Source organism: Pleurodeles waltl, chromosome 9 (assembly GCF_031143425.1).
Source record: "Pleurodeles waltl isolate 20211129_DDA chromosome 9, aPleWal1.hap1.20221129, whole genome shotgun sequence".
In the NCBI taxonomy this organism is placed as follows: domain Eukaryota; kingdom Metazoa; phylum Chordata; class Amphibia; order Caudata; family Salamandridae; genus Pleurodeles; species Pleurodeles waltl.
This window is the reverse complement of record NC_090448.1, coordinates 748,689,964-748,713,272: the sequence shown is the minus strand read 5'-3', so window position 1 is coordinate 748,713,272 and position 23,309 is coordinate 748,689,964. Positions and strand designations below refer to the sequence as shown.

The 23,309-nt window shown below is 47.1% G+C and overlaps 1 protein-coding gene across 3 annotated transcripts in view; it reads left to right on the top strand.

Moving 5' to 3' along the window:
- Positions 1 to 23,309, top strand: part of PCNX3 (pecanex 3) — a 707,803-nt gene that overhangs the window by 566,103 nt on the left and 118,391 nt on the right. For 2 of the 3 annotated variants that reach the window (XM_069207884.1, XM_069207882.1), the window contains 3 exons: positions 7,313 to 7,416; positions 7,547 to 7,697; positions 8,156 to 8,386. In XM_069207884.1, the coding sequence (XP_069063985.1) occupies positions 7,313 to 7,416; positions 7,547 to 7,697; positions 8,156 to 8,386 (486 nt within the window). The remainder of the gene's footprint in view (positions 1 to 7,312; positions 7,417 to 7,546; positions 7,698 to 8,155; positions 8,387 to 23,309) is intronic. The other variant, XM_069207883.1, reaches the window with a different exon arrangement.

Below are 23,309 nucleotides of genomic sequence, written 5' to 3'. Positions count from 1 at the left end.
GCAAAGAAAACCTAATCTCTAACCCAATGAGAGCTAGGTATGATAAACCTAATCTGCCAGTACCATATCCATGAGAAGTGTCCCCCAAACCTCGCTACCATGGAATGAGGTCTCTAAGTCAGACTCCGTGGTGACACAAAGGCTGAGTTCTGCAACATGGTGACGTGCAGTGTAGATGACATCCGGAAGGAACCCCTCTAATGACCTTGTATGTGTGAGCTGTATTTTTACAGATCATGTAGGACACCTGACGCAGGTATGTTCCCAAACAACTGATAAAGAGGCAGACTTGTGGCAGCAATTATATAAACAATCCCCAACAAGTGTACATTCTGTTCCTATCACACATAAGTGAGAAAGAAACATGATAACAATACTTACGTACATCACTGATCAGGACGCTGCTAACAACGGCTTCTCAGAGTGGCACAGCTAATGGAAATAAAAACATCTTTATAAAATACAAAGAAATATAAACAACGGCAGCCATCTTAAAAGAAATTATAAAATAAATGAAATAAAACAGAGAAGGCTAAGTAGGTTAACAGTCACTAGGAGATGGGGGCACAGGCCTGCAAGCCAGAAGGCTAAGCTAAACTCCTGAGTCCCAATAAGAACTAAAATTGGTTCACCACACTGTTAAAGCATTGGCTTTATGTGTTGTATGTATTTGACCAATGCATCTCCAATCCACGCGCCCTGAATCAGCTCTTGAGTATGCATTAATGTATCTATAAACACATACATGTTCTCTCAGTGCCGTCACTTCAAGCAGTTACTGCTACAGTGGTGTGCATCTGTTTTTGTTTGTCCCCATTATGTCGTTGATGTGTCACTACACTTTTCTGCCTAGTCTAAATGCCACAAGGATGTCCATTCTATAGGTTGTCCAGAAAGCATATGGAGAAGAAAGTGGACTCATTCTAGGTCCTGGAAGCTTTAGAAGAATAGTTTCTTTCACGTTTCTTTGGTTTTGTCCTTTTTTAAGATACATTTTTTTTTTTTTTTTTTTTTTTTTTTTTTTTTTTGTCCTCATACAACTCTGGCCTTCGGACCACTCAATAGCGCCCTTATGATGTTCACCATACATAGAACTGACTACGGCCAGGGAGAACCAAGCTCTCTCACTCAGACGCTAACTAAAATCGGTGCCCGAAACACGAGAGTAACTGAGTTCTTTAATCATAGGACGCAGGTAACAAATACACAACCCATTATACTAAAGTATCTTTCCATTCCCATAGACGTGACCAAATCTTTATCTTCTTATTCCTATTTGTCTTGCTTGCTTCCACGTCTCATCTTGATATAGACATCAAAACGTTAAGCCAGTCCATATAGGAAGGAGCAGAGGAAGCCATCCACTTCTTGCAAATTTCCCTCCTAGCCGATAATATTGTATAATACAATATTGTTTTAACATCATTCTTAGTTGATTATTCCCCTTCCAGTACCAAAAAAATAACTAAAGATAAAGTTAAATAGACTTCTTGTTGAAAAATAGCTGAAAGAGCTGTGCATACTTCCCTCCAAAAGGGAGACACCATTGGGCAGTCAAAAAACATATGAATATCAGAAGCCCTTAAGATCCATTGTTAAAGCTTTACTTAAGGGAACTAATCCTTGAAGAGCATTAATCCTGTTCCTTTGGTGACGGTTTGTGTTTCATAGGAAATTCTTAACAGTTCCTAGAAGCTGTATTCATTTAGGCAGCTATGCATGAGACTCTTACCCCTTTTGCCCAGCTAGAGCAGATGCACTCCAAATTCCCCCACAAATCTTTTGTGGCCCCCAGTCGGACTTCTGGTAGCAAGACCGGTGCAGTTGCCGACTGCCACATTTGGGCCTTTGTATGACTCCCTGTTGGCACCAGCCCATGTCTCCACTGCTTTGCTGAAGGGACTCCAGTTTTGTATTCAGAGTTGAGTTCAGTTGTCATTCCTTAATTTGGGAGGTTCCCCTTCAGTGCCCCTGCCTCTATGCCACCATTGTAGGCAGCTTGAGTCTGTCTTTGATTCTGGTCCTGCCAGAGTACAGCATGTTACTCCTGATGGAGATGGTGAGGAGGCTTCGACAGGTGTCTCCTGGCTCACTACTGTGATGCCGGTCTGCAAGTGGCTTTGTTGCTTCTCCTGAGTTTATCATTGGGTCCCCTGACTGAAGACTTTTTTGGTGGTAGTTTGTAAACCTGCAGAGCTGCCGCAGTTGAAATTGCCCAATAAGACTAATATACTCACAGAAATTGAGTACCCTGGTGCTTATTTTCTGAACTGTTGCTGCTCTTCGGTGAGTCCCCGACAGTGGCCTCTGTAGTGGCCTGGTCCATGCCATACTCTCCCCTGCTAGTCAGTTGACCTATTACCCAGTGGTAAACACTGCCTCAAGGAGTCTGTCCTTTTTGACATAGCACTGCACACTGGAGATCCCTCTTCAGGCTTCAGCCAGCAATATGAAATCCAAATGCCTTCCCTGCTGCCCTGCCTCATAGAGAATCGGACTGCATAGTTGTGATTGATAAGAGGGTTTTCTCTCTTTCTCATTGTTGTTTCCGATTGCTGTTGCTGATTGGGAGATACACTCAGGACCTCTGGTCCTTGGGAGTTCAAAAATACCTTTGCTCATGCTGTCAATGATGGTTAGGATGATGTAAATACATTTTGTGGGCTGGTTTGGTCTGAGTTGGAGAGCTAACCAAATATTGACACTGAGGTGATGGCTTGGTCAATTATTGAAGAGCTTCTTGCACAAGAGTGAGTGTGTTGATTTGGGATAACTTAGTCTAATTCCCATTTATAATAATGGCCCCAATATGCCTACAGAGTTCTAGCCAATAGTCCCTCTTGTATCGCTCTACAAGTGGTTGGTAAAATAGGACTAGGGATACTCATTGCCTCCTCCCTTAACCCTGCCATTAGACCAAAGGCATGATTGTTAACCTTAGCATTACAACCCCCCACTATAATTTAATTGTTTGTATTTTCTGATACAACTTGTCCTATAAAATCAAACAGAAATGTAGTAAGAGTATCATTATCCAAACCCTGGGAGGGCAGGCTGTATAATTTTGCAGGAAGAAGAGATGTCTAAATGTGGCAACACATTGTACTAAATTCAAAAAGTGATAAAAAGAGATAGACCAATTGTAAATTGTATTCAACAGAATGGCAATTCCTCCACTCGCTTGACACTTCCTGGGCATTTTTGCAGGGCAGCTAGTCACAATTAACACATTCCAAAATTCCAGTACACCAGGTCTCTTGTATGCAATCTATATCTGCTTTTAAAGAGTTAAAAAAGCAAAGCTTTTGAGATTTATAAAAACAGCCCACCAAGTTCCAGGAGAGGATTTTAATTCCCTTGCTAAACTTTCTGCTGAAAATAGAGTGTATATGTTTCTTTGAAATTAGTCCCGTAACCAATTCCATCTACAGTTATCTTTCTCTGATACAACCACTGGGGTGGGTTTTTCCTGGCCCCCAGTGGAATACGGATCTTCCAGCCTGCCTAATTGCACTTCATTCTGAATTTATTTAAATTCCCCCTAAGGGTACTTTACAAGCCTCAAGTGAAATAGGACTCAGTTGTTGTTTACAGATGGAGGAGCATACATGATGACGTAAGAGAATGAAGGGAATTACATCTATACCCCTGCTAAAGAAGAAAACACATTTTCCCAAGATCAAATTGACAATTACATTAAAGTTAAAGGTAACCCTTGATCTTTTCTCATAAGGAGATGATAATAGCTGCACCCGTGCAATATCATTACTACTTACCTTTCTTGAAAGGTTTTAAGTCTGATAACCACCCTTGATCTTTTCTCATAGGGAGATGATAATAGTTTCACCAGTGCAATATTATTACTATTTACCTTTCTTTAAAAGTTTTAAGTGTGCTAAATATTTCAATGGAAGAGAGAGATTCAAACCGCCAATGTCGGCATCAAATAAAACAATGAAATCAAGGGTCAACACATTTGTTTAGACTTTTGCAGGAAGAGAATGAAATTCAGCTTAATTACGCTGTCCCCAATAGTTTGAGTTAGGGTGATATGCTTGTGCCTTTGGGTTCAAAGTGATGTCAAGCAAGTTTCTGCAATTGCTGACAATGACAGTTGTGTTTGTAAGCCCCCAATATCCCTAGATTTTGACAGAAGCTGAGAAGGGATAGATGGCTCCATCTGGACCGGACGAATCATAGTTTGAGGTAATGTAGGAGCAATAAGGGACCTCGAAATAAGATCAGAAGTTATAATACTAGGTGCAAACCTCATCTTTCTTGCTCCATTTTTCTATAACATATGGTTTTTACTCTTTGTTTTCTGATATCCTCCACTCTTAACAGGAGTTACCAAGATTAAACACCACACCCTTTTTCTTTTTATTGAAGACTGGGGAGGACTCCTGTGGGCTATCCAGGATTAACTTGCTAGGCACAAGCTGTTGTGCCTCAGACTGTGAGAAAAGTTCCTCTAGGAACAATAAATCCAGCTGGATGTCTCTTGGGCCTTCATCGCAGCACAGGGCAGAAACCTTAGACCATGGCCAACCAACCTGTATACCAACGTCTGCATGCTCCTTTCGACACCCTCTGTCTTTATTCCCTTTGAACGGGACTGTAGCTTTTATTGTAAGTTCCTTCAAGATTCTGGAAAGTGTGTCTAGATATAGTCTGGGTCTGTCTCAAATTTGCTAGAAAAAACGTCAACTGAGAACAAAATTCCTTCTAAACAATACAGTAGTTCATAATATTGGATGTGATTCCCAGCTGGCTCTAATGAGGCATTCAAATTGTGGTCCAACATCCTTAGGCAATTGGTATGATAAGATGAAAATTTACAGGGACATAGCAACTTGCTTAATTGAGAGGAGTGAGTGAGGTAAAGAATTCGGTGGGAATTTAGTGCAGCTGTTATGAGCAATAGAGTAGAGATGATATATCATCTAATGTGAAATCTGTTACTAAAAGAGTAGGTGATACCTTCTGTGGATGGTTCGGACCTGAGAGTTTGGAAATAAACAGACTGAGTTGTTTAAGTAAATGGGCTATTGGACGCCAAGAGGTTGACATATTCCACAGCCTGAGGATTAAAAAATTCAGATGGTCTGAGGAAGTAGGTTGGTATGGTAGAAAGACCCTTAAAGTGCTCTTAAGTGTCTGGATTCATTCCTTATGGGATTTGATTTTGATTATGAAATAATCTGGCTGAGATCATCTTCACCGAACAGTTTTTTGGCCGTCATTTTTCTGCCCTTGTGTGGCAGGCCTTTTCCATGCCTCTTCAAATGGGGACAAGTGTAGAAAGCCACAATCAACCTCTGAAGACTTTCTGTGCTGCAAAACTAACGCAAGACTACAGCTTCTATGTGGCATCTTGGAAGACCCCACCCCTACTGCTGACCCAACAAGAAGGCATGGGACGAGAGATATCAAGCAGGTTGACAGCTGAAGAAAAGTGTTGCAAAGAATCTGTTAGTATCTAGCAGAGTAGGGACTCAACATATAGCAGGGTATACAGAGTATCACAACAGTACACCAAACACGCTATCCCTGCTGCATCTTGGCAACTTCTTAATCTATGGAGATTATTAGCAAAAAGCACAATAAATTATTCATATAACTCACTCTGCTTCTTTGTTGCTCTGTTCTGCCGACTGTCACTGACGGAAGCAATAGTATTTATTTCAATGCTGCAGTCATGGTTGCTTAAAAAATGAGGGTTGTTTTTGAGTGTTGGTATTACCTTTTGGATTATCTCCACTTTTTTCCTCCTCTTCTCATCAGAGGGTTTCTTCAAAGAGTGAACTTCAATGTTGCATAACAAAAGTGATATCTTCAGAGATGTAGCTTTTCCACAATTTCTGACCCTTCTAAGTCTTTTTCACTTTCCGTGCTTCTCAGTCAGTCTCACCCATTAGGGGCTGATGGGCTTAATCGGATGCTCTCTGTGGACTTCTGCCTCGCCACCTCAGATGTTTTCAGGCCCTTAGATCACTAGGGAAGTCACCACGGATGCAGGCGGCACCATCTAGTGCAGAGTGGTGTCTTGTTCTGCCAAAGTTGCAATCAACATCAACTGAAATTACATGGGGCACGGGAGGCAAGGGGTTCTGAAGGCACAGGGCGCTGCTGTTCTCATGTGGAGATGTTGAGTAGCAGAGTAACACAGTTCTGCTCCGCCTGCCAACAAGTCTGTGGGGAAAGTATAAGGACATGGCAGACTGGAGTGAACTCTCGCACCCCTCTGCTCAACCTTGCTCCACTCTGTTTACTCACCCCTCCCTGGTGGAGCAGAGGTGTGATACAACATGGCTCTGCGGCTCATTGTTCCCTTCTGCTCCACACTCTGGGGTTGTCACGGCACGATTGCGCTAGTCTCACTCGAAATTATACATTCCACTTGCCACAGCTACCACATTCTGCTGTCCTCCCATCTGCTGGATATTGCCATATTGCTTCATCACTGTGTCACCTTATAGGTCCTACCTTCAGCAGCAGCAATCTGTCTCCATAGAGTTGGATTTCGTCATCCTGATTGGTACAGGATCCTGTGGCATCAGTTATGCTTGAAGTCGACCTCCTTTCATCAAAGCATAAACCCTGTCACCGGCAGAGAGTGCTTTTTATCAAAATTGTAATAAATTGATACTATGCTCTGCGCTCCACACTGCAATGGAGAAGATGGCACAAGAAAAACAAACTACCACCTCTGAAAATGAGGGCTTGGATGGGCTGCATAGTTCTGAAGAGGCTCAGGGGAACAATAACAAGACTCCCATGTCTAGGATTCAAAATCCTATAACGTGACAATTCCAAAAACAATCCAAGGGCATTCGAGCAATGTCAAACAAAAACGCAGACCGCAATGCCTCCAGTACGTCATCGGAACCGAATACCTAAGAGCCCAAAGATGTGGGTTTCAGACTCAAAAACAATCCTTGTACATAAAAACTACAACGAAGTCAAAGAAAAAAAGTTTTTGTTCTGAATCCAACAACAAATGCCAGGAGAGAGCACAACATTTAAATCGTCAGTATGACAAGCTGCAGACTGTTTTACGTAAGCAACATTTAACATTTGCAGTTTGCACCCATTCTCGAATCACATGAGTGACTCACCACCCCAGTGAAGGAGTTACATTTGTGTTTGCTTGATTTAAGATCATAATTTGATGCAATACCATCTGGTAACTCAGTGTTGCATGAGTAGATATGCACCTTTAAAATCATGTTTTCTTTGAAATAGTAGGATGGAACAAATCAATGCTATCCTTGGCAGGGTTTTAACAGACTCATCCCTTTTGTTTTTGCAGCCTGTGGAGCGGGACTGGAACTCTCCTCTTGTGACGTTGTGCTTTGGACTGTGCATCTTGGGACGTCGAGCCCTGGGCACAGCCTCCCACAGCATGTCAGCAAGGTGAGAATCAGCAGGGGAAGCTGGGAGGGTTATTTGTGCTTGTGTCTTGAAAAGTCATGAGTGGTAAAATGTGGTTAGCATTTTTCTCCTTTGCAGGCAAAACAAACTGATTGCTTGCCATTTTTTACAGTAGCCTGGAACCATTCTTGTATGGACTTCATGCTCTCTTCAAAGGAGATTTCCGCATCACTTCCCCCCGAGATGAGTGGATCTTTGCTGACATGGACCTATTGCACCGGGTGCTGGCTCCTGGTGTTCGCATGTCTCTGAAGCTCCATCAGGTAATGGCCACTGGAGCTGCTCCTGCCAGAAATTGGGAGGAAAGGTGGTGTATACCTTTGATTTTCGGATTCCTCCTGAAGGTCTGGCATCACATCAAATAAGATTCGACCAGAAATAATAAATGTAGGCTGGTCTCATTGTTTCCCACTTCTGTCTGTGGTCACTTCAAACATATTTTACCTGGCCACATACAAGTGGGTATGTTTGTAGAGGTTTGTGCCTTCGCAACTCTGCAGATTACAGGAAATGTCCTTGCAACCAGAGTTACACTTTGGAACTACTGGTGGGCACCCCTTTGAACGTAAACAGTTGATCCTGTGAGGCGATTGACAGTACTATTGGTTGAAAAGTAAATGTATGAAAGCTGCCCAGTAATTGATTTCCCTGGGATCTAGAGATACTTTCTCTGTCTTACCTGCTCTGAAGGTGCTCCTGTTTATCTCCCTTATCCTGTTAGGATCATTTCACCTCACCAGATGAGTATGACGACCCTGCTGTCCTGTATGATGCTATCACTGCAAATGAAGAGAAAATGGTCATCTCCCATGAAGGTGACCCAGTCTGGCGCAATGCCATCCTGACCAATACTCCTTCGTTGCTAGCACTGAGACATGTGATGGATGATGCCAGTGACGAGTACAAGATCATCATGTTGAACAAGCGATACCTGAGCTTCCGGGTGATAAAGGTGAGAGAGGTTTTTATATGCCATGCATTTGGAGGCAAATATTCACTCTGACTGCTTGAGCCTGTAAGCTGTGTCATTAGGATGTACATTGAAACTACACCACATTGAGGGAGTGTATGCTCTTGTATTGAGTGCGCTGCAAATCGAATTACCTTGAAGCACTCAGTAGGATTTATTTTTCTTCCAATAAGAGCATCAAACAAAATGGGGGCTTCTGTTTTTTGGGCATAACATTTTCTGTGGAGTTGCAGAATTTGAGCTTCTGCCTGTGTCAGGAAGGCAATCTCAGATTTTAAATGGGTGTATTTTAAGATTGGTTAATAAGGCACCAAGAGATAATTTGTTTTTCTTTCCATAGTATGCTGTGCTAATTGTTGCTTTTATTATAATGTTCACAAAGGTGATTGTAACAAATCTCCTTCGTGTTCAGCTTAGAAAAAAACGACCAAAAATAATTCCATAGTTCATATTGATCGTTTTTTACTTTCTGTTTTTGTCAGTTTGAGAACAGTGATGTCACTACTGGAACACCTCTTCCATCTATTTGAGTACCAACTGTATTTCCTGTTTCCGTTTTTACATTGTAGCATGTAGTGTACTGGCCACTTGATGGTGTATCTGTTGCAGTGATTGCAAGCCTATTCTAAGGGCAGTATCCTACATGATACTGTTTTATGTGCAGAGGCCACAATACTTTTGCATTTCAATTGAATACTTAAGTTCCTTCTTTTAGACATGCAACTTTCTCTAAGCAAGAAGGATTAACAGTCCAGACTAACTAGAAAGTGGAGTGAATTAGAAATTCAGATAAAGTAGGGCACAATAAAACACTTAATAATCTCAATGTCCAGACATTGCTTTAACTTAAAGAATAAAATGGACTTTATTCAACAGGTTGGAAAATAGACAGTTATCAGTAGGAGCAACAAAGAAGACCAGTAGGTTCTAGCAACTTCTGAAGTTGGGATCGTGACCCTACCCTGCCGCTCCTCCCCATGCCCGACTCCGAGAGTTTTAAGAGGCCAGGCGCATCATTTTTGGGCAGAGTGACTGTAGGAAAATGCCACTGTTGGCTTTGTTACCCTCTAACTTTTTGCCTTTTGTTGATGCAAGCTTTGATTGAAAGTGTGCTGGGACCCTGCTAACCAGGCCCCAGCACCAGTCTTCTTTCCCTAAAACAGTACCTTTTTCTCCACAATTGGCACAGCCCTGGCACACAATAAATCCCTTGTAAAAGGTACCCCTGGTACCAAGGGCCCTGTGGCCAGGGAAGGTCTCTAAGCTGCCTCACAGCTTGTGTGTGCTGGTGGGGAGAAAAATACTAAGTCGACATAGCATTCCCTTCAGAGTGCCATGCCCACAACCCACTGCCGGTGGCATAGGTACGTCACCCCTCTAGCAGGCCTTAAAGCCCTAAGGCAGGGTGCACCATACCATAGGTGAGGGCATAGCTGCATGAGCACTACACCCCTACAGTGTCTAAGTCAATTCTTAGACGTTGTAAGTGCTGGGTAGCCATAAAGAGTATACGGTCTGGGAGTTTGTCAAACACAAACTTCACAGTTCCATAATGGCTACGCTGAATACTGGGAAGTTTGGTATCAAACTTCTCAGCACAAAAAAATCCACACTGATGCCAGTGTGGGATTTATTGAGAAATGCACACAGAGGCATGCCAGCCCAACTGCTAGTGCTAGGCTGATCGGTCTCTGCCAGCCTGCCACTTCCAGACTAGTTTATGGCCACATGGGGGGTGACTGCCTTTGTTCACTCTGTGACCAGGAACAAAACCTATCGTGGGTGGAGGTGCTTCACCTCAAAGGCTCAAGCCTGGTGTTACAACACCCCAGGGCACTCCAGCTAGTGGAGATGCCTGCCCCCCCCCCCCAGTCACAGCCCCCACTTTTGGCAGCAAGTCAGGGGATTTTATGAGGAAAACAAGGAGGAGTCACCCATTCAGCCAGGTCCACCCCTTAGGTGATCAGAGCCGATGTGACCCCTCCTTAGAAAATCCTCCATCTTGCTTTGGAGGATTTAGCCCAATAGGATTAGGGATTTTCTCCCCTCCCCAAAGGGAGGAGGCACAAGGAGGGTGTAGCCACCCTCAGGGACAGTAGCCATTGGCTACTGCCCTCCAGCCCTAAACACACCCCTACATTTTGTATTTAGGGGTAACCCTGAACCCAGGAAATCAGATGCCTGACAACCTAACAAGAAGGACTGCCGACCTGAAAACCCCGCAGAGAAGAAGGAAGACAACTGCTTTGGCCCCAGCCCTACCAGCCTGTCTCCTGATTCAAAGAACCTGAAACCAGCGACGCATCCTGTGGGCCAAGCGACCTCTGCCGACTCCGAGGTCTGCCCTGCAACTACAAAAGATCAAGAAACTCCGGTGGACAGCGGCCCTGTCTAAAGCAACAAGAAGAAACCATCTTTAAAGGGACTCCCCCCCCCCCCCCCCTCACTCCAGAAGCGTGAGTCCCCAACACTCTGCACCCGACGCCCCTGGCCCGTGTCCAGAGAAACCAAGCTGCAGAGAGGACCCCCAGGCGACTCAGACGACGTGTCCCCCATGAGCCGACCTCTCTGCACCCCCACGACGACGCCTGCAGAGGGAATCCCGAGGACACCCCTGACTGCGACTGCCCAGTAACAAAGAAACCCGACGCCTGAAAGAAGCACTGCACCTGCAGCCCCCAGGCCTGTGAAGAATCAACCTCTGGTGTAGCAGTGACCAGCAGGCGGCCCTCACCCTTGCCCAATTGGTTGGCCTGAGAAGCCTGCCTGTTCCCTGCCTGCATCGTCTGAGTGACCCCCGGGTCCCTCCATTGATTCCTATTACAAACCCGACGCCTTGTTTGCCCACTGCACCCGGCTGCCCCTGTGCCACTGAGGGTGTACTTTGTGTGCCTACTTCGGACACCCCCGGTGCTCTACAAAACCCCCCTGGTCTGCTCCCTGAGGACGTAGGTACTTACCTGCTAGCAGATTGGAACAGGAGCACCCCTAGTCACCATAGGCAACTATGTTATTTGGGCCTCTCTTTGACCTCTGTACCTCACCAGCCCTGTGTTGCTGGTGCGGGGTGTTTGGGGTTGACTTTAACCCCTAACGGTGGGCTGCCTATGCCCCGTAGACTGAACTTGTAAGGGCTTTACTTACCTCAAAACCTAACCTGTACTTACCTCCCCAGGAACTGTTGAATTTTGCTCTGTCCACTTTTAAAATAGCTTATTGCAGTTTTATGCCAAACTGTGTACATTACTATTTTGATTCAAAGTTCTATCTATACCTATGCAAAGTACCTTACATTTAATGTACTTACCTGCAATCTGAATCTTGTGGTTCTAAAATAAATTAAGAAAATAATATTTTTCCATATAAAAAATGCTATTGGCCTGGAGTTAAGTCATTGAGTGTGTATTCTCATTTATTGCCTGTGTGTGTGTGTACAACAAATGCTTAACAATACCCTCTGATAAGCCTAACTGCTCGACCACACTATCACAAAATAGAGCATTAGAATTATCTAATTTATTACCAGTTTTTGCGTCTTCGGAGGGCAGACCAGGGGGGGTTTGTAGTGCACTGGGGGGACACAAGTAGGCACACACAACACACCCTCCACGGCACTGGGTCGGCGGGGTGCAGTGTGCAAAGCAGGCGTCGGGTTTTGTATGAGAATCAATTAAGGGACCCGGGGGTCACTCTAGCGGTGCAGGCAGGGCACGGGGGGGCTTCTCGGGCCAGCTACCAACTGGGCTAGGCATAGGGTCGCCTGGGGGTCACTCCAGCACTGAGGTTCGGTTCCTTCTGGTCCTGTGGGCTGCGGGTGCAGTGCTTGGTCCAGGCGTTGGGTTCCTTGTTACAGGCAGTCGCGGTCAGGGGGAGCCTCTGGATTCTCTCTGCATGTGTCGCTGTGGGGGCCCAAAGGGGTTGACTCGGGCTACTCACGTGGTCGCAGTCACCTGGGAGTCCTCCCTGTGGTGTTGGTTCTCTGGACCTCGAGCCGGGGGCGTCCGGTGCAGAAGGTGTAGTCTCACACTTCTGGCAGGAAGAGTGAAGTCTTTAGAAGTTGCAAAGTAGTTGCTTGTTGTTGAGCAGAGCCACTGCTCACGGCAGTTTCTTGGTCCTTTGGTTCAGGGCAGTCCTCTGAGGCTTCAGAGGTCGCTGGTCCCTGTCAGATGTGTCGCTGTGCAGTTTTCTTTGAGTCTGGAGACAGGCCGGTAGGGCCGGAACTAAAGCAGTTGTCGTCTCAGTCGTCTCTGCAGGGCTTTCAGGTTAGCAGTCCTTGTTTCAGGTTGCAGGAATCTGATTTCCTGGTTTCTTGGGTGCCCCTAAATACTAACTTTAGGGGTGTGTTTAGGTCTGGGGGGCAGTAGCCAATGGCTACTGTCCTGGAGGGTGGCTACACCCTCTTTGTGCCACCTCCCTGAGGGGAGGGGGGCACATCCCAAATCCTATTGGAGGAATCCTCCAATCTCAAGATGGAGGATTCCTAAAGGCAGGGGTCACCTCAGCTCAGGACACCTTAGGGGCTGTCCTGACTGGAGGGTGACTCCTCCTTGTTTTTCTCATTATCTCCTCCAGCCTTGCCGCCAAAAGTGGGGGGAAGTGGCCGAAGTGGCGGGCATCTCCACTAGCTGGGATGCCCTGGGGCGCTGTAACAAAAGGGGCGAGCCTTTGAGGCTTACCGCCAGGTGTTACTGTTCCTGCGGGGGGGTGAGAAGCACCTCCACCCAGTACAGGCTTTGTTCCTGGCCACAGAGTGACAAAGGCACTCACACACAACAACACTGCTTTATTCGGTTACTAGACCATCAAAGCATAAATACAGTCCAAATATAATAAAAGCATAAAAAAGGAATAATATAAAAATACAAGAATATAAGCATATAAATAAAAATTTGGAATACAATAGACATAAAACTAATTCATGAAAAACTACCATTTAGAAAACTCTTCTTGTGTCCATACTTCACAAGGATTCGCTGATACAAGTATAAAATATAATATGTTAATAAAAGGTTAAAATATTATACAAAAGGTAGAAATTCATAAAAGCTACTGTTTAAGAAAACTCTTATATGCCATGCTGCCACAAGGAACTTGCTAACTGCAACAAACAAGGGTTTCGATGTATTGCTCCTTAAAATTCTCATCGCCACCCTATATTGGGTCCCCCTAGACCAAGACAAGTGGTGCAAATCCATTTGGATCGAGGAGCAGAATAGACTGGACAAAAAAACAAAAAGTGCTCCTCGGTTTCTGGACTACCAGAACAAATGGGGCACAGATCAGACAAGGGAACAGACCCCCATTTACTGGTCAGGGATAACAGTGGGAGACTCCCAAATCGGAAACGAGCATACAACCCCTTCCCCCGCAAGTCAGAAATAAGGTCCATATAAGGTTTGAAGTGAGGGATCGATTTAAAGTCCAAGAATGAGACAGTCAAACGGCCATCTAAATTACTACGAGTTAATTCATTCCTTACGTAGGACCAATAAGATGTTTTCATAATGGAACTGTGTGACTTCTCCAGACCCTGGGGATTTTCCCAAAAACATTTCAATCCCAAAATGTGAAACCATTTGGACACATGTTTGACCCATGGAATGGAAGTCACATTTGGTCTCTTCAGAAGGTCACAGAAGGAATCTCTATATATGACAAGTTCTGGTGCCGTCCAAATTCTCACCCAATATAGTAGCGGTTTTAGAATAATCAGATCCAATATACGTTTAAAACCCAAATCTAGCAACAAAGGGTTTTAGTGGGGTGCTCTTTGGGCAAGCAAATAGGGCTCTGGCAAAATTATTTTTGCCAACCGATATTTTGCTGCTATCTGAAAATCACCATATTTCCGCACCGTAAGCAAAGGCACTCTCCCCATGTGGCCAGCAACTCGATTGGTTGGGGCAGGCTGGCAGAAACTGGTCAGCCTAGCACTAGGAGTCGGACTGGTATTCAGGGGGCATCTCTAAGATGCCCTCTGGGTGCATTTTACAATAAATTCCACACTGGCATCAGTGTGCATTTATTGTGCTGAGAAGTTTGATACCAAACTTCCTAGATTTCAGTGTAGCCATTAAGGAACTGTGGAGTTTGTGTTAAACAAACTCCAAGATCATATACCCTTTATGGCTACCCTGCACTTACAATGTCTAAGGTTTTGCTTAGACACTGTAGGGGCATAGTGGTCATGCACATATGCCCTCACCTGTGGTATAGTGCACCCTGCCTTAGGGCTGTAAGGCCTGCTAGAGGGGTGACTTACCTATGCCTCAGGCAGTGTGAGGTTGGCATGGCACTCTTGAGGGGAGTGCCATGTCGACTGTCATTTTTTCCCCACCTGCACACACAAGCTGTGAGGCAGTGTGCATGTGCTGAGTGAGGGGTCCCTAGAGTGGCATAAGACATGCTGCAGCCCTTTGAGACCTTCCCCGGCATCAGGGCCCTTGGTACCGGGGGTGCCATTTACAAGGGACTTATCTGAGTGCCAGGGCTGTGGCAATTGTGGAAGCAAAGGTACAGTTTAGGGAAAGAACACTGGTGCTGGGGCTTGGGTAGCAGGGTCTCAGCACACTTTCAATCATAACTGGCATCAGCAAAAGGCAAAAAGTCAGGGGGTAACCATGCCAAGGAGGCATTTCCTTACAGGTTACCTCTCCTAAATGGATCAGCAAGCAGCTATGTCTTCATCAGTAGAGCATCTTCTGGTCTTCTTTAATTGGGCAATGGCATAATAGGGAACTGTTCAGTATAGTTTGGGCTTAATGAATCTGAACTGCCAGAATCGTAGACAAAAAACTAAGACATCTAAACTGCACTGAAGTGAAATGGAATCTACTCTACCTCACCTTAAACTTTCCTATATCAAATCCTTTGAAAGCAACTACCTAAGTTTCTATTGGTCAGTCTCTGGGGTGGCTTAGTGTTCAGCCAATTAGCTTTTCTCCATGTTTCAGAAATATCTTTTTTCTTCTCAAAGTAGTCACTAGTTTTTGCAGTAGAATAAAATTGTTGCAGGTTACACATGAGCACTGAAGACTATTGTTCCTGGGTACACATTCTCTCATCCCAGGAAGACAGACAAATGTTGCAACATAAGAACATAACTTTTCCACAGTGAGCAAATCACACAGGATGCTTGTCGAAACATTATTTTGCAGCTTTAACTCTTTGAAAACACTGCCTCTGGAAAATTACTAAAACGTGAGGTCTTTTTAAAACCAATGCTAAAACATGAAGAATAAAACATTTCATAATATTTAAACTACTAATCCTTTTAGTTCATATTAATATTCATTTTTCAGTACATTTAATTATGAATAAACAAAATACATTTTCATTAGGCAGTTATTTTCATACTTATGCATGTTGTATATGGTGTCTACCATATCAGCTACACATTTTTATTTATTAATACACAATTTCAATTAAGTCTTTAATTCATGTTACTTCACACTATATTTAAGTGTCATAAATTTTATTAATAAAGTTTGCACTCCACAATGTATACCTTTCCGCCCACACCACTCCTGCCCAGAGTTCTCAAGAAGATCAAGAATGGGTAGGCCCCAGTAAATCTGTGGGCTCCGGACTGTCAGGGACAGTCCGGTAACCCAAGGTACCGAGCATGTCTATTGATCGTTCAATCAGACTGCCCCTTCGGGAGGATCTTCTGTCGCAGCAGTATTTGGGGGGGGGGGCTTCACCACCCGAACCTGTCCTTTATGCGCCTTCTTTCGTGGAGATTGAGGGATGGCAGTTGACAGCTTTTGACCTGCCTCACAAAGCCTGTCAGCCAGGTGTCCCTCCACCAAAACGGTTTGCCCCTGTCGGAAGAAATTTGGGGCATAGTGCACAGACATCTGTTGACTCCCTCCCCCCTTCTGCCCCTCTCTCTGAGGTACTGTTGTTCATTCTGACCCTTGGCCAACGGGTTTCTGCTGTAGGCACTCTCAAGGGATATTTGTCTGCTATTTCTGCTTTTTTGCGGTTGCCGAATCAGCCCTCCTTGTTTAAGTCTTCTATTGTACAAAGGTTCCTCATGGTCTTACACATCTTTTTCCTCCATCCCCATTCATAATGCCCCAGTGAGATCGGTATTTGGTTCTGACCTTTCTGAAGTGTGCTTCTTTCGATCCTCCCCACAATTGCTCTCTCAGGGTTCTCACATTGAAAACAGTCTTCCTTGTGGCAATTACATCTTCCCTCAGAGTGAGTGAGCTGCAGGCATTGTCATCTAAGCTGCACCTACTTTTCTGTCTATCCTGACAAAGTGGTGCTTTGCATTAAGGCCTATTTTCTGGTCATGCCCTCTCATGTAGGCCAAATCCATCACCTTGCCTACTTTTTATGCAGCTCCACATTCTTATAAGGAAGAAGAGACTCCACTGCCTGGACCCATAAAGAAAGTTGGTGGTCTACCTTGATCGTACAAAAGAGTTCAGGGTGGATCACCAACTTTTTGTAGGGTATGTGGGTGAGAAGAAAGGTTGGGCAGTGCAGAAGTGGACCATCTCTTGATGGGTCGTACTCTGCATTAAGATATGCTACACACTGGCCAAAAAGCAACCTCCACCCCCCCACCCCAAAAAAGTGTTGCACACTCATTCTACCAGAGCTAAAGGTGCGACCACTAAGTTAGCACACGGAGTTCTATTTCTGAACATCTATCAAGCAGCATCATGGGCATCTTTGCACGCTTTTACCAAACACTACTGCCTGGACATTCAGGTCCGTAGGGATGGGGACTTTGCCCGTTCAGACCTGCAGAACTTTTAAGTGGGATCTTAGTTTGCAGACCCCCAGGGATATCATCAAATTAAAGATAAGGAATATGCAGCTAGAAGTCTCTATCAGATGAACAAGCTACTTACCTTTGGTAATGACCTTTCTGGTAGAGACTATATCTAGCTGCAGATTCCATACTGGCCCACACATTCTCCCTGCTCTGTGAACTGATTTCTAGGGGCAGGGACTCCCCTTTCAGGGCCTTAGTTTTGACACACCAGAAGTCAGTGTTCTTCATGGCTCTGCGCTTCTGGCATGGAAAGTCGTGAAAAGAAACTGACGTTGGCACGCCCTGGTGGTGCATATATAGGTCATGCAACATCGTATATAGCACGGAAGCGGAACTGATCAACGCCACCTACTAGCATGCAGGGGTGTACTGCTCACAAAAATCTTCCAGATCCAGCCTGAAGCCTAGGGAGAATTTAAAGGTAAGGAACATGCAGCTAGGTATCATCTCTACCAGGTAAGGAGGTACCGTAGGTAAGTAACTGGTTTGTCACTAATTCTACATATGACATGCATCTTCTCAAGTGTACGGCTGAGCACTCTTCTCAGAGATATTGCAGTGCCTTGATAACCAATTGTCCTCTGTTGGGTAACAACTAGAAGGTGACAAGGTGATAATGTTGCTTGTGCATTGTAGGATCCTCACTGATAGTCATTAATGTAGAATATTCCCACCTATGCACAGTGACCACCATACCCTGAAGGTCAGTGTAACAGTATCATAAATGACCTTTCACCCTCTCTGCTAAGACCGGGGAAAAGGTGGCTGTCAGGTCATGGTCGAAGACACTAATGTGATGTGCTGTTCTTTTAAGACTCTAACCGCTTATCTGTCCCAGCATGCACTGTCCTGGCAATTTGCCTCACAGCTCATTTCTTTTTTCCGGTACTTGCTGAGAGGATCTCAGAACACTTCAGGGTTTAATTAACAAATTTTTCTTCAGGATCGAAGTTTTCTCTTTGTCATTCAACATCTCCAACATGTAGCTATGTTTTTCTCAACTTTTTGTAACCTGTGAAGGGAATTTTTCACAGAAAATGCCATCCTTTTTTCTGAATTGTCCTTCAAGTGGATGGAAAACGGCATGTTCAGGCCTTCATTCAACACGTTTGGTGAAGGACTGCAAATTCTGACAACAAAAAGATACATAGAGTCCTGAAAGACAGAGGGATTCTACCTTAGAGCAAAAATAAAGACCTCAAAGTGCAAGAAAGAAGCTCACTCTTCTGAAACTGTTCTGTCTCTTGAGAAACTCCTACAACGGGGGATCAAGGAAGAGGAGGTGAAGGAAACATTGGCCCTCATTACAACCCTGGCGGTCGGTATTAAAGCGACAGTAATACCACCAACAGGCCGGCAGTAACAAAAATGGGATCACGACCACTGTGGAAACCGCCAACTCAGACAGCCACTTTAACACACCGACCGCCACGGCAGTAGCAACAAACACCGCGGCGGTCACTGCCAACAGACAGGCGGAAGACAATGTACCGCCAACACTACTACAACCCACCAATCCGCCAGCTTTTCCAGGGCGGTACCAACGCCATCATAAGCATGGTGGAAGCAGTTTTTGGAAGGGAAACCACTCACCTTCCGACAATCAACGAAGAACCAGGACTCCATGGAGCCCGAGCTGCAGGTTCTCCCCATGCTGATCTACCTCCTCATACACAAGGAATATCACAGGATGCGGCGGTGATGACCACGGTGAGTACTGTACCTAGCACACAGGGGAGAGGGAGAGGAAAAAGAGAGTGACACACACACGCAACACCTCAACCCACAACACCATACACACAAACACATGCCTCGACATTACATTTACACCCCGTTACCCCCTGGAAGAACACAAGGACAAAAGGAATTGAGTTAAATCAGTGATATTTTAGAAATAGGCAGATATACTTAACAAATAGAAAAACAGTATATACAAATATTTACAATATATAAAGAAGGCGGTACACTGTCCTTTGCAAATGTCCGTGGCCCACTGGGCCAAAAATCCTGGGCCAAGCCCACACTTGACTCCTGCCTCAATACGGAGAGAACACTGCAGGGGCATCAGGTCGAAAACACACAGGCACCTCAGGGGGACGGGTAAGGGGGGGGCACCTCAGCTGGAAGATGGTACTACGCCACTGCTCCTCGAGGGGGCTCCATCCCCACAGCGATGTCCTGAGGAGTGCAAAGCCACAGTCTCTCAAGTGGGTGGGTTGCCCACTGCTTGCTCCTGGGAGGGCAAAGCCACAGTCTCTCAAGTGGGTGGGTTGCCCACTGCTTGCTCCTGGGGAGCGCAAAGCCACAGTCTCTATAGTGGGTGGGTTGCCCACTGCTTGCTCCTGGGGAGTGCAAAGCCACAGTCTCTATAGTGGGTGGGTTGCCCACTGCTTGCTCCTGGGGAGTGCAAAGCCACAGTCTCTCAAAGGGGTGGCATCTCCACTGGTTCTGGAGGGGGCTTTGTGCCCAGTCTGCTTCATCCTCCCAAGGATAGGGGGAGTGGATGCATTTCTCCACTGGTTCTGGAGGGGGCTTTGTGCCCAGTGATGCTGCACTTGGGGTGTGGCAGTTCACATTCCCTCACCTCTGTGTCTGAGGCACGAGATTTGCAGGGAACAGGTAGCATGATACTCCATGGAGGCAGTGCCAAACTCCATCCTGCAACGACTAAGGCTGCATAGTGTGGATAGTGCCGGTGTTGGTGTGGGTGCTTCCAGTGGTGGTGGGAGGCACCAGGCCGTCTCCTGCAGCCTTGGATGGCTGCCCACTGGGGATGCTGCTGCTGACAGTTGTTGTGGTAGCGGCGGGGCAGATGGCGGTGCAGGTGGCGGTGCCTGCGGCAGGGATGAGGTGGTGCTGTACGTGGTGCAGGTTTTGGTAGTGGTGGAGGGAGGCACCAGCCCGGCTGCCCACTGGGGATGCTGCTGCTAACAGTTGTCGTGGCAGCGGCGGGGCAGGTGGTGGTGCTTGCTGTGGTACAGGTGGCGGGGCTGTCGGTTCTGATGGTGGGCACCAGGCCCACACCTGGAGCCTCTGAGGCCTGAAGTGCCTTGCCTTGGCTTTTCTGCCCTTTTCTCACCCTGGCAGATGCTGCTGGGACCTTGGCACTGGCAGCTTGAGTTTTGGAGGAGGCCTTGCTGGGTGGGTCGTGCTCCTTGGCCGTGCTGCATGCTGGCCCCTTCTTCACCTTGGCTGGTGGCGGAATGGGTTGGTCCTTTGCAGGGGTTGGTGGCACACTGCCTGGCCTGACGGGTGCCCCCCTTTGATCCTCTGGGAGTTGCAGGTACAACAGCGGGCGCAGACTTGGTGGATGAGGTGCTGACCTAGGATCTGGACACCCTGGCCCAAGGGGAAGGAAGGGGGGTGGTAGGGAAGAGGTCAACGTTAGCCAGGAAACGTTTTTTAGACACACTGCAACGGGGAGATGGAGAGGGTTTGGGAGTGGAGGAAGAGGGAGTGGTTGTAGGAGGTGTCTGCTGAGTTTGGGAGAAGGTGCATAGGCTGGATGCTGTTGTGAGGTGGATGCCTGTTGGGTGGATGGGTGCTTGCGTTTGTGTACTTTGGGAGGAGGGGTCACACTAGGAGAGGACACAGGGGACGTGTGCATGGTTGTGGGGGTGGTGACTGGCAGTGACGGGTTTGTTGTGATGGGCATGCTGGTGATGGAGGTAGTGGATGAGGATGTATGCATGCAGGTGTGATTGGAGACGGTATTGGGAGGGAGGTGGACGATGAGGAGGAGGAGGGGGACACAGTGGAGGCAGTGGATGTTGGTGTGCGTGCATGGGCATGGTGCTTGTTTGAGTGCCTGTGAGATGAAGTGTGGTGCTTGTGTTTTACCAGAGCCACTTTTGTGTGGTGATTTGGTTGATTGCTGGTCTGAAGGAGTGCTTGGGATAGGCTGAGGTTGAGGGGATTGGGACTGGGTAGAGGAAGTTGGAGGGGGGAGGCTAGACACAGGGACAATGGCTGCCATCAGTGCTGAGGCCAGAGCCCGAAGTGCTCTCTGTTGGGCTGCCACGCCAGAGTGAATGCCCTCCAGGTATGCATTTGTTTGTTGCAAATGCCTCTCGACTCCCTGGATGGCATTCAGAATGGTTGACTGCCCAACAGAGAGGGATCTCAGGAGGTCAATAGCCTCCTCACTGAGGGCAGCAGGGCTGACTGGGGCAGGGCCTGAGGTGCCTGCGGCGAAGGAGATGCCCACCCTCCTTGGTGAGCGGGCACGGGAAACACGCTGAGGAGCTGCTGGGAGGGCAGTGCTGGTGGGGGGGCTACTGTACCTGTAGTTGGGGTGGGCACAGAGGTGTCCGCCACCACCATGGAGCTGGCATCGGAGGAGGAGTTGCTGTCTGTGGTCTCCCCTCCTGTCCCCGTCGTGGTACTCCCCTCGCCCTCCGTCCCACTGGTCCCTTCACCCTCGGTGGATTCGGCCTCCAGGCCCGTGTGGGATGCAGCTCCCTCCGTCGCCGGTGCCTCTGCTCCACCAGATGATGCTAATGCTCACAAGGACAGGGTGACAAAACAAAAAAGGAGGGGGGCGAGACAGAGGATACACTTGGTCAATGCTAGCAACAACACCACCGTTGGCGTACACTACACACAGGCAGCTGTCCTATGCACTAGGCCATGCACTATCAGTTACACAGCTAGTCACCAGCCCATGGGGTACAATGCCTAACGCCAGCATCTGCACACCCGAAACCCACAGGACCCTGCCCAGTAGTAGATAGCCATTTACACTATTGAGGTAGGAGTGCTCCAGAGCCTGCCCAACAAGGGACCTACCCTGCCATGTTCGCCTTGGCCTAGGGGCACCCACACCCCACATCCCCCACCCACCACCCAGGTAACACCTTAATGCGCGCAAAGTCATGATTCTGAATCTGTGCTCACCCCCTTGTGGCTGCTGTGATGCCCTCAAGCACCCATCCAACTCTGGATAGGCCATGCCTGGATGTGGAACATTAGGGGGGGTCATGGTGCGACGGGCACCCCTTCCACGTTGGGAGGCCAGCCCCAGCTGGGCCCCCGCCGTCATCTTTGACCAGCGGCGCAAGTCCCCCCCATCTCTTGCGGCAGTGGGTGCTCCGCCTGTGAAAGACCCCCAGGGTCTGCACCTCCTTGGCGATGGTACGCCAAATACCCTTTTTCTGGTGGGCGCTGACCTGGAGGTAAAAGACAGCAGAAAAGGAAATCACTCACCCGTCCGGTCCGTCATACTCATTGCCCACCAGTTCCCACCCATGCCCTGACGCACATACACTGACCACATTACATGCTGCACTCTGGCCAGGACGCCTCAGCACCCCCCAACATGTGGCTTACATCCACAGCACTCCATACATTCATGGCCCACGCATCATGCTCACAGTGTACTCACCTGTTTGTCTGGAGGACCGTAGAGTCATGTGTACTGGGGTAGGACCCCATCCACCAGTTTCTCCAACTCCTCCGCAGAGAAGGCAGGGGCCCTTTCCCCAGACACATGAGCCATTGTCCCTTCCAGACACATGTCACAGCAGCACTTGCAGTGTAGGTCCTCTCCTGTTGAAGGTAAGGTAGCAAGTGAGTGAATAGTTAGAAAATGGCGATCACGTCCGCAGTGGTGGGTACCATCACTGCCGGCGTACATTGCCATTGGCTCCTGGAACCCATAGGGCCCAATAATAACCAATGCGAAGTTCCGCGATCATCGACCGCCTTCCGCGACGGCGCACAATGCCAGCGCAACTACCTCATTTCCACTCCCTCCTCACAGGTCAGGCAGCTGCCATTTCAGGGGGGCACAGGCCATGGCACCTAACTCCGTCACAGCAGACATTGGCACATCAACTGACTCTCGAGTTAACATACTGCTTCTGTAAAGTAAATTATTCCACCTTAGTGCAAAAGATGTGGAAATATGACCCTCTGCTCACCGTTCTCTTCCATAGGCTTCACCGCTGGGACAGCATATGAGATGGCGGCATCCTCCGGTGTACAGAACCCTGGTGGACCTTGCGACAGTGGAGGACAGACATTATCATCACATACAGACCTGATTGTGCCACAATCAAAAAACTGTGTGCCCAATTGGAGCCAGACCTGATGTCAGCTATCCGCCAGCCC